Consider the following 16,472-nt stretch of genomic DNA (forward strand, 5'->3'; position numbering starts at 1 on the left):
CTCTACCTTTATAAAATGCTGTGGAATGAATGGGTTTGTCCCACATGTTGTTATTTTTGGTTCAGCCAGGTGCATCATTTCCACCTCTCTGCCTTGATTATCCACCACCAAGGACTAACGAGGCCGCCTTGCTCAGCCAGAGTTCTTGTAAAGCTCTACAGCGGCTGTTGGGGGCAGAGGCCAAAATGTAAAACCAAAACCGCTTCCCGGGCTCATGCACTCAAGCGGGGGAGGGTGGGTGTGCTGCCGGCCCCAGTGGGATGCAGGGCGGGCTCAGGGACAGGGGAAGGCCGGCTGCTGCTGCGCGAGGCACGTACCGCCTGACGGCCACGGCGGGGCCTTCCTTGTGCTGGCCTAGGGCCCGTGGGGGAGCGCCGCGGTACCGTGCCCGTTCGCCAGCGGGGCGGCGGCCCGCGTCCGTCATCGTGGCACCCCCCCTCAGGCGGGGGCGCCGCTCGTGTCTAGAGTGCGCGGCTACGCGCGGCCTCGGTCCGAGGCCGCGGCGGGGGGGGGGGTGTCCCAGCACCGGTAGGCGCCGCGGAAGGGGCTTCTAACGTCCCAGCTAGTGCCCGCCACCGGATGGGAAACCGGGGAAGCGCGGCCTCCTCCTTTCATACGCCGGCCCTGCGGTTGCCCGGACTCTTCCGCGCGCGGCCCCTACTGGCAGCGCCACGGTTTCCGGAGGGGACGGCGCGCAGCTGCGCTGCTGAGCCGGCCGGAGCGAGATGGCGGTAGCACCGTCCGGCCGCCTCGGTGCCCTGCCAGGGCCCAGCGATCGCGTCCGTCTCCGAGACTCAGGCAGCGGCTGCGAGTCCCGGTACGGCGGCGCGAGGCGGCCGCTGTCGCAGCGCCGCACGGGGGGGCGGGCGGGAGATGCCGAAGCTGCGCGGGGAGGCCTTCTGGAGGGAGACGCTGCGGAGCGCCCACTACGTGGTGGCGCCCATGGTGGACCAGAGCGAGCTGGCCTGGAGGCTGCTGAGCCGCCGCCACGGCGCCCAGCTCTGCTACACGCCGATGCTGCACGCCCAGGTCTTCCTCAGGGACGCCAACTACCGCCGCGAGAACCTCTACGACGAGGCCTGTCCCGAGGACCGCCCGCTCATCGTGCAGGTGAGCGCCGCGACCGCCCGCGGGCCGCCGGGAAACGCCACCGGCGCCCGCCCCGGCTCGCCCGCTGCGCTCCCGGAGCGGCGGCGCCTGGCCGGTCAGCCCTAGCACCGGGAGCGGCGGCAGGGGCTGCCGGGAAGAGCTTCCCCGGGGTTCGCCTTGCTGTGCGCTCTTGGGTAACGCTGCAGAGCAAGTTACCCTTGTCCTCATCGTCCGCCTCGTTTACATTCACAAATCTAGACGTTTTCTATGTTTTCCAAATGCCCGTGAGTTCAAGCTAGTCAGTCTCACTCAGATTTTAAAGTGGTTATATAGAATGACAGAAATCTCATTTTCTTCACCTAAATACCACTAACAAGTACTTAGCTTATGAAGATAAGTGTGTTTTTCTGTTTGTCCCTTGTCTAGCAAAGAGAATTTGGTGTCTTAACCACAGGGGCCTGGAGCACTAGACTTCTCATAGGGTTTCAGTCCTCTCCACCTCATCTTTAGACAGTCACGGGTTGTTCCAGATCTGATACCACTCAGGGAGGATCACATGTTTTTGAGTAGTCCTCTGAAGATAGGACACACTTTTAAGCTTGTGTTGCTTCTGCTTCTTGAGTACTGCATGAGGTTCAGGTACTTCACGCCATCTCAAAGAAGGAGAGAGGCCTGCAGAGGTGGAGAATAACGCAGGGAAAGCTAGCATGAGCAGAGGAATGATGTGATTTCCACATGTGGAGCACTTAAATGGATGAGGACTCTTCGCCCTGGAAGAGAAGTGTCTCCCATGACTGAGGGGAGAGTTGAGAGAAGTCTGTCAAAGTATGAGTGGCTTGAAGATGACAAATGGGAAACGAGTGTTAAGTCAGGGTAGTAATAGTTATAAACTGCAAAATTCATTACCATGGGATGTACTGGATGCTGAAAGATTACATGAGTTTAGAAAGCAAATGAAGGAAGACTCTGTTGAGGGTCATTGCTTGCAGGAAGCATCACTTCTGCTTCCAAAGTCCTTGAAGATGCTTTCCAGCTTCTGCTGTTCCATAGACATCTGTTGTTGACCATTATCAGAGCAGGAGGAGGTGGACCTTTGATCTGTCTCAGTACAGCTTTTGTATAATAAACTACCTCCTTTTCCACAGGAGGTAGTTTATTTTGCCACAGAAAAATAGAGGTGGCAGAAATTTCTTTTGAAAGCGTATTTTCAGCTCAGTAAGCTGTGTGTTCTGGGCAAGCCTACCTGAAAAGTGTCAGTTATTGTGAGCTTGCTGTATTATCCTTCTTCCCACTGGCCGCTATTGGGCACAAGGCACAGAACTAACTAGATCAATCTTTGGATTGACCCAGTACAGCAATCCTTACTGAGTTCTGCAATGTTACAAGGCAGTCTTGGGTTCTGGTCACAGACTCTTGGAAGTAGATTAGGCAGAGGTACATCTGAGCCCAGCCTGCTCTTTGGGCTTTGTTTACTGTGTAAAAATCCTCACTGATGTGGCTTGTTTGGAGGCTTTCCATTGTTTCAACCATCTCAGAGAAAGCAAGTGCCTTTTCTGGTTTCAGTTGGTGTCAGCCATAATTTATGTAGTGCTGTAAGGTTTAAGTAACACCTTCTGTTCACACGTGTTTGAGTTTAAATCCATATTATTTAAAGATCTGATGGCATTGGTTTTTGTTAATAATGAATTTTAGACAATCTATTTAAAAGTGTAAATGAGAAGAATAGTCTGGCTCTGTCCTCTTGAACAAAGCAGCTGGAAATTAACCTAATTTTTCTTAATAAATGGATTTTTGCAATGTGCTTTAAATGTAATATTAATTATATTTAAGACTGAGCAGTTGACTAACTGCCCAATGTGTCTGTTTCACATGCCACACTAATGTGAATTCATTTTAGAGGCAGTGGTGCTTATTGGCATCTACAAAGTTTGAATTGTCTCAAGACCTAGAGACACCACAGGTAACTCTTCTTCTGCACCACCTTTATGTGTTAAAATGCTACAGCTGTTTGTTCTACAGGGGATTTTAAGAGTTGTTCCCTCTTATTCTTGGGTACTACGTGTAAAATATTCTACAAATATTTCTTTGCCTCTTGAATGAATGCTCATCTTTCTCATTTTGTCATTTGAAGGTTGAGGATCTTTAGCTGGTAAGTGTCACAGATTTTGTTTGGGCGTTTTTTGTTTGGGTTTTTTTTTTTGAGAAATGGTATTTGCTATTATTAACTGCATATCATGCCTGTTTTCTGTAGCAAGTACTTGCTTCATAACTACGTCATAACGTTTTGCCAGTACTCGAAGAAAGCTATTGCCTGATTATTCCACTTTTCTTTGTCTTTCTCAGTTCTGTGCCAATGACCCTGAAGTGTTTGTCCAAGCCGCACTGTTGGCTCAGGATTATTGTGATGCCATAGACCTAAATTTGGGTTGCCCCCAAATGATTGCAAAGAGAGGTATGTGCAAATCTGAACCCCGGGTAAACAGAGAAATGGCATGTTTCAAATGTGAACGTTGGCAGTAAAACATCAAGAGGACCAAATTAAGCCTTGATGTAGGGGAGTGGCTGCAGTACTGCTGATCAGACTTTAGTTATGCCCACTTTAACAGGTAATGCTTTGTAGTACCTAAAGCAAAAATTGGATATACTAATAATTAATTCTAGCTGCTTCTGAGCAACAGCTCTTGTGCCTAGAATATCCTTCAGAAAAAGTATTTCTAGCAAGAGCTTGATTTTCTTTCTGATTTCAGTTGTTCAAACAGCCTAATTTTGCAAAACTGCAATTAAAATTATATCATGCAGGCACTTAGCGTCTCCTGTTTCCTTGATATTTGCACAGTTTATTCACATTAGCGTATAAAAATTACAAAGGTAGCTCAAACAGAACCAGTGTTTGAAAATTTTGGATCAGTTAGGATGTTGAGGAAAGATTTGTTCAGTAACTGCCCATCGCTCTTCTAAAATGTCTTTCAGAGACTAATAGGAAATGATCAGTGGTGTACAGGGCAAATAGATCTTTCAATCTGATCAGGTTTTATCCCGAAGGGAATTATTAAACACCTGGTACAAACCCCTGAAAGCTGGACTTTGAGCTGCCAGCCTTAGAGAGTAGCAGTGAAAGTAGGGTGTGGGGATTCGTCGTTTATCTTGTAAATCTAGGGTGGCATGGGGAACAGAGTGATCCAACTATTCCAGTTTGGGCAGGACAGAGCTACTCTCTTTCTGCCAGTGAGGCATATGAGTGTCTGGATCTTTGTATGTGAATGTTTACGAAAGCTGTATACTTCAGAATCTTACTCTTCTGTACAAGTCTGTCATATGCTATTTTATTATAGGTCACTACGGAGCATTTCTGCAAGAGGAGTGGGATCTTCTTCAGAGAATGAGTAAGTCTTTAGAGAGGCTTCACTTTGAGAGGGAATGGGATAAACTCATCATTGAGACCAGGTTTAGGGATCTGGGGGGAAAGGAGGTGCAGCATGTTTCTTTTGGGAGGGTTGTGTTTGGTTGGGTGTGGTTTTTTTTTTTCTTTCTTACTGTATTCCAGTGGCACCATCAACATGCTTGGTGGTATCCTACTACAAACTCATGCTAGATCTGCTAAAAGACTTCAGTACCTGAAACAGACTTTAGGTGAAAGTGAGTCAATCAAGTCCTAATCTAATGATGGCTTAGTGGCTCTCCAACTGTAGAAACAGCAGAACTCCCAGTGCGTTACTTTTTCACTTTGAAGTTCTCGGGTGCCAGGAGTTGTGTTTCTGCTTGAAGCCACAGTTGCCCTTTTCTGATCAACTCAGCGTACTGTTTCTGTCCACACCATAGCAAGTTATGCCTCTCTTCTCCAAATTTGTGTAGGATGTTCTCAGACTATTGGTAGCAATTGTGAACAGTATAATTTTTTTTTTTTTAAGAAATACATTTGGAACTAATTTAAAGAGCAAGGTTTTGGTCATTGCGTAGAGCTGAGAATGTGTCTGCACCCCACTTCAAAGCAAGTATCTGAACCGTGAAGTTAGAGAGTCTTACTTCTGTTTGCGTTCCCTGTGGTCCAGGAATCCTGAATGATGTTTGGCACAAAGACACTGCTGAGAACCTGGAAAGATAGACAGTACTTCCCTGCCCAGCATGTAATGTTGTTGTTAGGGCACTTTTCTTTGGAGTGAAAGATGCAAATCAGAACAGCCTCAAGGTGAGAAGAGAACCCACGTCATCTAGTTGGGTGAGAACCCAGGCTGTCTAGTAGGAGAGTTGCCTTATTAGGGTATTCTATAAAAGGTGGGCAAAGCTTCCTCTTCCTCCTTCTCCCCCAGCCTTCTTTAAAATGATGGAGTACTATCTTCTGCTTGCTCCTGTATACACCTTGCTTGCTCCTTTGAAAGGATGATAGGAAGTACCTATCGTTAGAGCTTCTAGGATTTGGATTAGAAGAAAGCAGGCGAATTCCTACATTATACATCCAAGCTCTAGAAGAGAAGAGAATTTCAGACATGCCGTTGCTCAGTGTTTTCCTGTTGACTGTCTTTGTTAGCTCTCTTTTTAGTAGTTTTCTGATTCCGTGCACTGTGTAAAGACTATGGGAGTTTAACATGTTCTAGATTTCACCCTGACTCTGTAACCTATGTTTACTACTTAATTGGGTCCACTGCCTACCTCAATTGATAAGCCTCTGCTTGCCATGGACAAGACTCTACTTGTCTTGATTATTTGGGCAATAATTTGAAAATAAGCAAAGCATCTCTTGTAGGAAAGGTGGACAAGCAAGTGTTAATGTTGTTGGCAGAGTAGGAGGAGTACAATAGCCTGTGACAATAGTAAGCCTGTATCAATGATTAAGATTTGAAGGGGGTGGTCCTTGAAAGCGAAGGTTTGATGCAGTGGAAATGCTAGGGGTATTAAATGCTGACTATTTTATGCCTTCTTGTTAGAATGCAGATTTTGTGCTTCATGCTTTGCTGTTACTTGATTAACCTATAATAAGGATTGCACAGGGCATTGCTGATTATTTAAGCTGTGAGAACTGCATAGCATTAACTTTTCAGGCTTTTTCCATACCACACCCAGTATCAGATCTTGAGGAGAGTAGGCACTTTTCATAGCATTGTGCAGCCCACTTACCTGTCTTTTCAATCTTTCCCAGTTTTACTGGCTAACGAGAAGCTCTCTGTTCCCATCACATGCAAAATCCGCGTTTTCCCAGAAATTGACAAGACAGTGAAGTATGCACAGATGCTGGAGAAAGCTGGCTGCCAGGTAAGGAGGCAGCTGCTCCCTCTACTGTTGCACTGGACACATGTCTCTATGTAAAGCATCTGATGACCAGATCTTGGTGTACTGCGGAGATGAATAGGCTACGTTGTTTTACAGACAGACAAAATGGGATGCAGAGAGATTGAATGTATTTGCAGTCATAGGCAGCAGGTCAATAGTATGATATGGAAGATGTCACGACTTCAGAATGTCTCTTGTAATCACTGCACAGTGCGGCATCCTTCACTGTGGTTAAGCATCTCAGTCTAACGTAGTGTTGCAGGAGGCAGTGTGAATGCATGAAATCCACAGGGCTGTAGAAAAAAGCAGTATCAAAGATGGCCACCACTAGTGAAGAAATAGGCCGCCTTCTAGGATTTGACTCCAGTTGAATTGCAAGAGACGGTCTGTAGTTAGAGCCAATACTGACAGTATTCAGGCCTTCTGCCGAGGAGCAAGCCATATCAATATATCACAAATTCCAAAGTGAATCATAACCGGGAGCCAATGCAATAGGAAATCTGTAGGTTCTCCCAAGATACAACCTTGTCATGCTGTGGAATAGCAAGCCGAAAGAAGCCCAAGACCGTGCTGTGGTAGGTGAGCTGCTGCTATCTTTCTGTGATACAGAAATTTCAACAGTCCCTGCACTGTTGAAATAGCAGTGGGAATTCAGTGGCATCCATGAATTATATGGGGTAAAAGGAAATTTTTGTCAGTGGATTTGTTCCAGTGGTTCATACACTGAAAAGTAAATGTGACTATGTGTTTTAGCTGCTGACTGTGCACGGCCGTACTAAAGAACAGAAAGGACCACTTGCTGGCGTGGCATCTTGGGAGCACATTCAAGCCGTCAGGTTAGTGAGCAGTACCAGTGTTAGTGGATTTCTTCTAACATGCTGTGAAGGTAGATTTTTAAGCAGGGTGTGCAGTGGCATTGAAGACCAAACAAATTTGCGTGGCAGGAGTAGAATTTCTGGGATGACTCTAATTTTATGCATCTGTTTTATTCACTGGTATAGAAAAGCTGTAAGCATTCCTGTATTTGCAAATGGAAACATCCAGTGTCTCAGTGACGTGGAAGAATGTATCCGTAAGACAGGAGTGCATGGTGTCATGAGTGCAGGTAAAAAAAGTGAACTTTTACTCATAATATATGAGAATATGAACTGTTTCTTACTGTCTTAGCAGGCCCGTATACATTTATTAAAAGCTTATGTCAGAGTGACTTGGTGAACAGCTTTGATTGATTGAAAGCTGAGTGGCCATTCTCTTTCCTCTTATACTGGCCATTTCTTACCAGGACCAGGAATCACTTAAGATTTGTAAGAATTGTTATGTTGAACTTGTAGTACCATTGAGTGGACAGCTCAAATCTGATTACCTGACAAAGGCATATGGGAGTCCTGTTGTCCTGGATTATTTTCATGACATCTGTTAATCAATGGAATGTTTTTTGAATGGATCTCGATGCAGTAAGTGTGTCCGCTGATTAATATTCCTGCAGATGGTTCATGTTGTGTTGGGACAAGAAAGAATTGGCATAACTTCCTACAGGAAGAGCTAGGATAGACATTAGAAAAAGCTTCCAATTACACAGTTAAAGCAATGAAATATATTTTCTGGGAGATTGTAGAATCTTATTTTTAGAAAACACTGGTTAACAAAAGGCTTGTGGAGCTAGTAGAGAAAAGCCTTGTGAGAGCAGCATCTGTAAACTTAGGCCAGACAAATGTGAATACAGACAAGGTAAGACACCCATTGTCCAAGTATTTAACCATTGGACAACAAAAGTGGTGATTTTTCTATTTATTTTTTTTTTTACTGTCTTTGTGTCAAGATTGGATGCCTTTCTGGAAAATATACTTTAATTAGATACGAGCTATTTGGCTCAATTAAGAATTGTATAGTGAAATACAGTATCCTGAGGTCAGGCTAGAGTTTTATGGGCCCTGTGTTCCTCTGTGACTACGTGAGTGATGTGTCTGTGACTGACTGGTAGAATCACAACAGAGCTGATCAAGCTCCAGAGCCTAGCTTTTATTTCTGTTTCAATCCTGAAATGAAAGTTTGAGTATTTCTTTTCATTCCCTAGAAGGTAATCTTCATAACCCAGCTTTGTTTGAGGGCCGAAACCCATTGGTGTGGGAGATGGCTGAGGAGTATCTGGAGATAGTACAGAAGTACCCTTGTCCATTGTCTTATGTTAGGGCTCATCTCTTCAAGCTCTGGCATCACACGTGAGTATCTCCAGAGAACTCTTAATGTTTTCAGGGCTCATCTTGCTTAGCAAGTGTCTGGCTTTTCTGGACAAGGATTCATTTGGCCAGAATTAGTATGCTGCAAGGTTTTCTTTCCTGGACCTGACTGGAGAGAATGTGGGCTGAGGCCTTTACCCTTCACTGCATATCTGGGAAACAGGGCATGGGGATTGAACAAGTTACCACAAGATAAGCTAGGGCATGAGCTCACAGCACATCAGCTACTGTATGGTAATTGCACATATGCGCACATGCACTTTACGGCAAACACAAGTTAACTAACTCTGTTCATTGTGAGGCAAGCTGTCTTGCATTTATTGTGGAGTAAGGGCATGGCCATGGGCAGTTACTGAGGAGCAGCTGATGCACTGTACGTTCATGTTAGCTTATCTCAAAGTACCTTGGTTGTGTGCCAAGTATTTATTTGGAAAAGAGGAGCAGGTACGTGTGCTTTTCTCTGGACTTAGAAGAAAGAAGATAAGCTCCTACTAAAGGCAAGTGTAGCAAGAAAAAAATCTACCAAAAGCTTTTATAAAGACATTTTTAGTTGATCTCCTCAGTCTAGCAATAATGAATAAATATGACTTGATGTTTGGGATTTGCCTCAGGCTTCAAGTTTACCAGCAGCTGCGTGAAGAATTAGCAAAAGTGAAGACTCTAGAGGGCATTGTAGATGTCAACAGGGAGCTGAAACTACGATGCCAGGTACCAAGATGGGCCCTAATCTCCCTGAACAACACTGTCTGCACTTGGTGGGAACTTACCATGTATGTCATGCAGTTGATGTCTGTTAGTCACTTCATTGGAACTTTGTGGCTTACCAACCTTGATATTGGTAGTTTACTACAGTAGCAGCCCCTTAAGCCTGAACAGCTTTACATGGGATAAAGTTGATTTAGGAATTACAAAACTGCTTCAATTGATCTGTGTTAGTAGAGGTTTTTTGCCTATGTTTAACTGTCAGTAAGTGTTAGTTGAAATTCCAGTTTGTGGTTTCCTGGAGTTTATTTAGAGTATTTCCTGAGAACTCCAGGAAAACTGACTGTTACTTTATGCTGCAGGAAGAAATAGCTAATCAGAAAGAAGGAGAAAAGCCAAAAGAAGGGTTGCCTTTTTTCCACTGGATCTGTCAGCCATACGTCAGGCCAGGGTGAGTTATCTATTCTAACATGGACAGGTACCCATAGGCCTTTTCCACCCAATACTATCAGTACAGACCCATCCAGTTTGGTTCTAGAAGCTTACATTCATTTGAAAATAAGTGAAGACTTTGGATTATTTTTATTCTGGTTTGGTTTTTTCCTGATTATGGCTTTGTTTGTGCAGATGTTGCTCATTGTATGCACCTTCTCCCTTAGATCCTCCTCAGATTTCTCTCCTTCTGAAAACTAAAAAAACCCAAAAATTCCACTGCACCTCAGAAAGAGAACCTGATGTGCTACCTGACAGCTAGCTGACATACTACCTGACAGTACTTTATTGTTATATGTAACATAAATGTTGCTGGTAACTGCCAGGATAGCAAAGATGGGAACTAAGTAAAGGATGCTTGTGTTGTATAGACAAGCTTTTCAGATAGCTTATTCCCTCTCTGTTGTGAAAATTGGGCTGAAGAAGGGAACGATCGTGTCAAGATTAATAAGTAAATAAAGTAAATACTTAAATGAAAAGTAGGAATAACAGGTTAACAGGTACCTAAGTAATTTAACTGGCCAACTTTCATTGACTTTCCAACCGATATATCTGACAGTGTGTCTATTATTAACAGCCAATGATAACAAAAAGAGAGAGGTTTTTCTATTCCATGTCCTTGTAATTTAGCTGTGCTAGGTTTACAGTTTACCTAGATTTCTGTAAATCAGAATAGTGGCCAGGGAACACCTACTTCTTCCCTTTGGCCAACTTACAATGATATTCACTGTTTCAGGCCAAAGGAGAGATGCAAGGAGAATGGAGCCAGTGGGACTGAAAAAGGTGTGCGAGGGAAGCGTGCTCTGGAAGAGGAGGAAGATGGAAATTCTGAGCTTCTGTCAAAGAATAAGCAAAAAAAGAAGTTAAGAAATCCAAATAAAAGCTTTGATCCATCTTTAAAACGTAAGTTCTATTTATTGGCATAAATGCATGGAAAGTTGCTGATATTCACATTTGACATAAATTGCCACTATTTATTTTCCTTGTTTATGTAGTTGTAAAAACCTCTTTAAAAAGAGGAGGTATTATCATCAGGAAGTTTTGATAGTAGGCAATGTGATTCAAATTATGTTAATTAGTAAAGAAAACGAGGATCAAAGTAGTAGGTCACTGATCTGCTATAAGCATCTTTTTAAGATCAAAATGCTTTGCAAACTAAATTGGCTGTGACTAGTATTTGAAATTGGAATTTCGTACGCATTTCAAGCAGATGTCCTCTTTTACACGTGACTTGAGGATTAAAATTTTCTGTGTTTGGAATTAGCTTAAAGGCACTTAAAAAGTCAAGGTATCTTGACCTTGGCACTGTTCTTTGAGGTACAGTATTTTTATTTGAAAAAAAGTCTCTCTCTGGCTAGAAAAGCACCAAGCTTTGTCTGATCTTAATTTTTTTTTAAATTTCCTTCTTCCACATAAAAATACCATTGCTGAAATTGGTCTCTCTCTCTTCCAGCCAAATACGCAAAATGCGATCAATGTGGAAACCCTAAGGTAAGTCAGTGCCAGTGTCCATTAAAGCATTTCCACTAAATGGAAATTAACTGACCATGTAGTGGTCAATGGCTCAATGTCCAGATGGAGATCAGTGACAAGTGGTGTCCCTCAGGGATCTGTACTGGGACCAATACTGTTTAATATCTTCATCAATGACATAAACGGTGGGATCAAGCGCACCCTCAGCAACTTTGCTGACGACACCAAGCTGAGTGGTGGGGTCAACACACTTGAGGGACGGGATGCTGTCCTGAGGGACCTTGACTGGCCGGAGAGGTGGGCCCATGTGAACCTCATGAGGTTCAACAAGACCAAGTGCAAGGTCCTGCACATGTGTTGGGGCAGCCCCCGGTATCAATACAGGCTGGGGGATGAAGGGATTGTGAGCAGCCCTGAGGAGAAGGACTTGGGGTACTGGTGGATGAAAAGCCAGACATGAGCCAACAATGTTCACTCGCAGCCCAGAAAGCCAACCGTATCCTGGGCTGTGTGACCAGCAGGTCGAGGGAGGGGATTCTGCCCCTCTGCTCTGGTGAGAAACTCCCCTGGAGTACTGCATCCAGCTCTGGGGTCCCCAGGACAAGACAGACACGGAGCTGTTGCAGTGAGTCCAGAGGAGTTCACAAAGATGATCAGAGGGCTGGAGCATCTCTGCTATGAAGACAGGCTGAGAGAGTTGGGATTGTTCAGCCTGGAGAAGAGAAGGCTCTGGGGAGACCTTATCACAGCCTTTCATAACTTAAAGGGATCTTAAAAGAAAGGTGGGGACAGACGTTTTAGTGGGGCCTGTTGCAATAGGACAAGGGGTAATGGTTTTAAACTAAAAGAAGGGAGATTCAGACTGGATATAAGGAAGAAATTTGTTACACTGAGGGTGGTGAACCACTGGTGCAGGTTGCCCACAGAGGTGGGAGATGCCCCATCCCTGGAAGCATTCAAGGCCAGGTTGGATGGGGCTTGAGCAACCTGATCTAGTTGAAGGTGTCCTTGCCCATGGTGTGGGGGGGTTGGACTCGATGACCTTTGAAGGTCCCTTCCAACCCAAACCATCCTGTGATTCTATTCTGTGATTCTAAATCCTGAAATAGGTCCATGCCAGTGTTAAGTAATGTATGCATACCAAGTCCTGCTGATATGTGGGGGGGGAAAAAAAAGGGTCCGTACTTAGGCAAAAGCCTCTTAACTGTAACCAGTCTCTGAGGTGAAGGCGCTGCGCAAAGTCGCTAACACGTAGGTTCTTTGAGAGCATTTGCCTTCCTTTCCAAAAAAGTGCTGCTGCTGCTATTTTATTCCTAAGACAGTTGAGTGAGCTAGATGAACTTCCCAAGATCTCTTGGAGACAAATCTCCAGACTTTCAGTAATTACATGTATATTGTACTGTGAAATTAAAAACAAAACCCTCTTACTAGGATTAGTGGTGGGTGGTGTTTTTCTGCAAGGATTGAGAATTTGAATAACTGGTGTGGTTATTGGTGTACTAATACAAATACTTAAAACATCATTGCAGTAGTCTGTAGTGAGTGTCAGGCAGCACTCTGCAGCTCTGTTTTTTGTTGGTTTTTTTGGATCTGTGCCTGTAATCAGACCAAGAATGAGCACCTAGTCATTCTCAGCTCTGATTTTGCTAGCAGATTAACATCAGCTTTCACCATTAGCAATGTTAAACACGCCAGCTGTTTTCCAGGTTGTGTATAGCATATTTGTTTGGGTTGTGGTTTTTTTTGTTTGTTTGTTTGCTTTGGTTTGGTTTTTGTCTGTCTTCGCTTGGGGAACATAGCTGTTTACTTGACAGGGAGATGTTGCTGAACTGAGTCAGCAGAGTGTATTTAGTGCTGCTAATATACCTGTGCATGCAGACATACAGAGTGTAAGAAGCAAGGAATAATTTTGTGTTCTAGCTGGAAAAAAAATAGGATTACAGCTATGGAGGTGGGGAGACAGGGACACAGGCATGTGGAGTTGGCTTTCTTTTGTAACACTCTTAAAGCACCTTAGAAATAGCAGCCAGCTGGAGCTCAATTTGGAGCTGCAGCTACAGAATAAAATGTTTTTCTTGCTGTGTTCATTATTGGGAAAACATTGAGCATTCATCTGGCCTGCTTTCAAAGTCATCCTGTTTCATAGCTAATCCTGGTGACACAGCTTGGTGTGTCAACTATGCTTCTCTGAAGCTGGGCTTAGTCTCTTTTGGTTTGCTCTTACATCATTGTTGCAGGCAGCCCTTGCAATCTTGTGATTGGGCCTGTATTTTTTTTTTTTTTCCCCCCTATATTGTATGTTTCTAAGCTGTGTCATAGAAGGGGGATGAGAACACCACCACAAAAAAAAAAAAAATTTGAAATTCAACCAAGGACTTCCTAAACATGAAGGAATTTTTAATTGGGCTGGAGGGAGACACACCAAACAACAAAACCCCACTTTCCTGAAGGATCACTAAGCATGTGTGAGCCCAAGCAACGCAGACATGCAGTCCAGTCTAGCCACGTTGTCGGCTATCCAAGACTCAACTGCTGCTGTCCACTAAGGGTCATACGTTATATTTTAATATATACTCAGGTATATTTTAAGCTGCAAGTAGGGAAGCAGTTGCTGCAGTAACATTTATTTTAGGCATAGCTACAGATGGTAGCAAGCATGTCAGGCATTGTTTCACATGCTACTTCTGCAGAGAACTACAGCAAGCTCACTTGCAACAAATGTCGTAATTGTTGTTCCAGAGTGCTTATGGCACTTGCCTGCTTGTGTTGTGTAACTCGGGCTGCCCAACAGATTACTGATGTTGCAGAAGTTGAATGTGGAATTTTTTGTTTGGTTTGTTTTTTGTTCTCTATGTACAAACAGTTGATAGCTGCCCCCCCTTCCCCACATCCACTCTGTCATCTTCATTAGACTGAGGTATGACTGCCTAATATACAAGTTCATGGTTTTTCTTCCAAAAGTCTGAATGTGCAGAGGTGTATTGTTGTTATTATAGCAAACGATAATAATTTTATTTTCACTGATACAAACTTCTTTACACACAACCCCCCCCCCCATCCCAACCCAGGGCAATAAATGTGTATTTAACATGTGCCGAGGATGCTGTAAGAAAAGAGCATTCAAAGAGACAGCAGACTGTCCAGGTAAGTGCATCTGTCCTTACAAGTCATTAAGCAAATATCTTCCATGTATATTCATTACTCTAATTTTTGGTTTATGGGGTGGGGGGGTGTTAAAGTCTACATACATAGCTATCTAAAATTTTATGGTACAATTTGAAAAGCCTGGTCTTCCTTCTATGTACAGTATTCTGCTTCCAAAGCCTTGGGATGCATAGTTTCCAGATTATGAGGACCCATTCTTTGTAAGGAATGAGCTGTTCTGTTTACCAGTGGTCATCTGATTTCAGTTTCTTTCTCTCCCTCCCCCATCTTTGCTTCTTCAGGTCATGGATTACTTTTTAAGACCAAATATGAAAAATCCCTTTCATGGCAGAGTAGTCAAAGAGTAATTCAAAACCCAGAGATCAGTCGGAGAGGAGATGTAGATGTGGGGGAGACTGCTGTACTGAAGGAGGCTGGTGACAGTGCAGTGTGAAACTTTGGAAATGAATAGTTAAAGAGCTCCAGCCAGGCCTGTGCTTCCCTGGGCCAAAGAACATGCCATCTCCAGCTCACCGTCAGCTGTGTGAACTTATTCCACAGGTTTATTTTAAGTTCTGGAAAAGTTTTATTTAAGTAAAAAGCTGCTTACTCAGGGAATTATCCTGCATTTGAAATAAAAAGGATGCAATTAAATTTCTTATGCTGTGTTTTAAAGACTGAAAATGCTGCATTTTTTGGGTGGGGGCAACCTATGTAAGCTGCCATCACAATTGCCTCTTGTATGTTCATTAACCCTTAATGTCCTGTTTTTAATATTGGGGAATAAATTTCTTGTATTAGAACAGTCTTCTGGCGTGCTAAAAATAGCGATGTCAATGACTTCTTCACTAATAGAAAATGCGTCATGTTTGTGTTTCAGCAGGCCATGTTTTCAGTGCAGAAAGGAATCTAGCAGTACTTTGAAAATGTGAATGTAAAACTGTAAAATGTTGCTATAACCACATTGTGTATTAACAATTACTAGTTTTATACAGTGTGATAAAGCTTAATGGTCTCCCATAACCCAAAGGTTGGGGGAAATGAAATCTCTATTTTAATAGAGCAGGTTGTCTGAAATTATGTGCTAAGTTGGAACAAAGTCCATAAACCTTTTCCTGCTCAAAGTCTCATACTAAATTATATGATCATTATCTTTCCCACCTAATAAATTCTGTGAGAACTGCATCAAAGCCAGATGGGGGGGTTGACACATGTAAGATCCTTACCTGGCTTTTACCCTTTTTCCCCATGGGCTTTGTGTGCCTCCTAGGCACTTGGTCAGCGTATCTTTCCAGTGTTCAGTGTACTGTAAAGAATGTCAGCAGCCAAAAAAAAAAGTAGTCAGCAATAGCATGCAGCTGTTTAATAAAACTGAATAAATGGAAGTCAAGCCATCCCATGCTTAAGCTAGAATAAATAAATAAAGCTTAGCTCAGCTTTGAAAATTTTATCTTCCTGTGGCCTGTGTCCTCAATGCAGTTTATCTGACTGCATGCTTAGTGACCTTGCTCCGCAGTGTACTGCCATTTCCTGCAGCTGCAGATGGAGCATCTTTGCTGCAGAGCTGCTAGCACCTTCTTTGCACACTAAAAGCAGCAGGCCGGTTAATGCATGCTTTCTTGTCACGTGTAGCCTACTGAAGGGAACAAAGCAATGATGCATTGTGGAATCTGTAAAACATGCAGTGTAGCTACGCTTGGTCTGGCAAAGCCAGCGCATTATGAGCAAGCCTTGTATAGCACTAGCGGCTTTAACTGCAAAATTAGCAGATCTTAAACTACTGCTCCTCCAAGGGAAGTGGAGAAAAGTGGAAAAGAAAAAAAAAAAGCACCGGGGGGGGGGGGGTAGAAGAAAGAAGGAAGGGTGGTGTGTGGAGTGGGGAGAATGACAGTTCCTGCCCATCTAAAATGACTTGCCTGCAACTGACAGTGTGTCAGGCTCTGATGGGTATAGGTCCCAACCACTGCACTTGCTTCTAGCAAGCCAAACCTCAGCTTCACACAGCCTGACCATCAAGAGCTTTGGTGTACATCTACAAGCATGCCCTGCTTGCTAGTCTAAGTATGCCTG

The 16,472-nt window shown here is 43.7% G+C and overlaps 1 protein-coding gene across 5 annotated transcripts; it reads left to right on the forward strand.

The window, feature by feature from the left end:
- Positions 1-641: 641 nt before the first annotated feature.
- On the forward strand, positions 642-15,210 carry DUS1L (dihydrouridine synthase 1 like). 5 transcript variants are annotated; one of them, XM_054846114.1, is made up of 14 exons: positions 655-1,110; positions 2,987-3,049; positions 3,433-3,541; positions 4,422-4,472; positions 6,224-6,336; positions 7,108-7,190; positions 7,356-7,459; positions 8,429-8,573; positions 9,203-9,299; positions 9,656-9,744; positions 10,522-10,688; positions 11,239-11,276; positions 14,327-14,402; positions 14,705-15,210. In XM_054846114.1, the coding sequence occupies exons 1-14, from the start codon at positions 874-876 to the stop codon at positions 14,854-14,856; spliced, it is 1,524 nt and encodes a 507-aa protein (XP_054702089.1). In that variant the 5' UTR covers positions 655-873; the 3' UTR covers positions 14,857-15,210. The 5 variants fall into 5 exon arrangements, with proteins under 5 accessions (XP_054702092.1, XP_054702090.1, XP_054702089.1 ...); XM_054846117.1 differs by lacking the exons at positions 14,327-14,402; positions 14,705-15,210 and adding an exon at positions 11,740-14,318 and having other exon boundaries at positions 642-1,110; XM_054846115.1 differs by lacking the exon at positions 9,656-9,744 and having other exon boundaries at positions 645-1,110; positions 9,203-9,361.
- Positions 15,211-16,472: the final 1,262 nt, after the last annotated feature.

This window comes from Grus americana, chromosome 18 (assembly GCF_028858705.1).
Source record: "Grus americana isolate bGruAme1 chromosome 18, bGruAme1.mat, whole genome shotgun sequence".
Taxonomy (NCBI): domain Eukaryota; kingdom Metazoa; phylum Chordata; class Aves; order Gruiformes; family Gruidae; genus Grus; species Grus americana.

Excerpts from the sequence above, each read along its gene's own strand:
- DUS1L (XM_054846114.1), top strand. The coding sequence starts at position 874 with ATGCCGAAGCTGCGCGGGGAGGCCTTCTGGAGGGAGACGCTGCGGAGC. Across the intron at positions 3,542-4,421 it reads CCAAATGATTGCAAAGAGAG|GTCACTACGGAGCATTTCTG; the intron begins GTATGTGCAAAT and ends ATTTTATTATAG. Across the intron at positions 9,745-10,521 it reads CAGCCATACGTCAGGCCAGG|GCCAAAGGAGAGATGCAAGG; the intron begins GTGAGTTATCTA and ends TCACTGTTTCAG.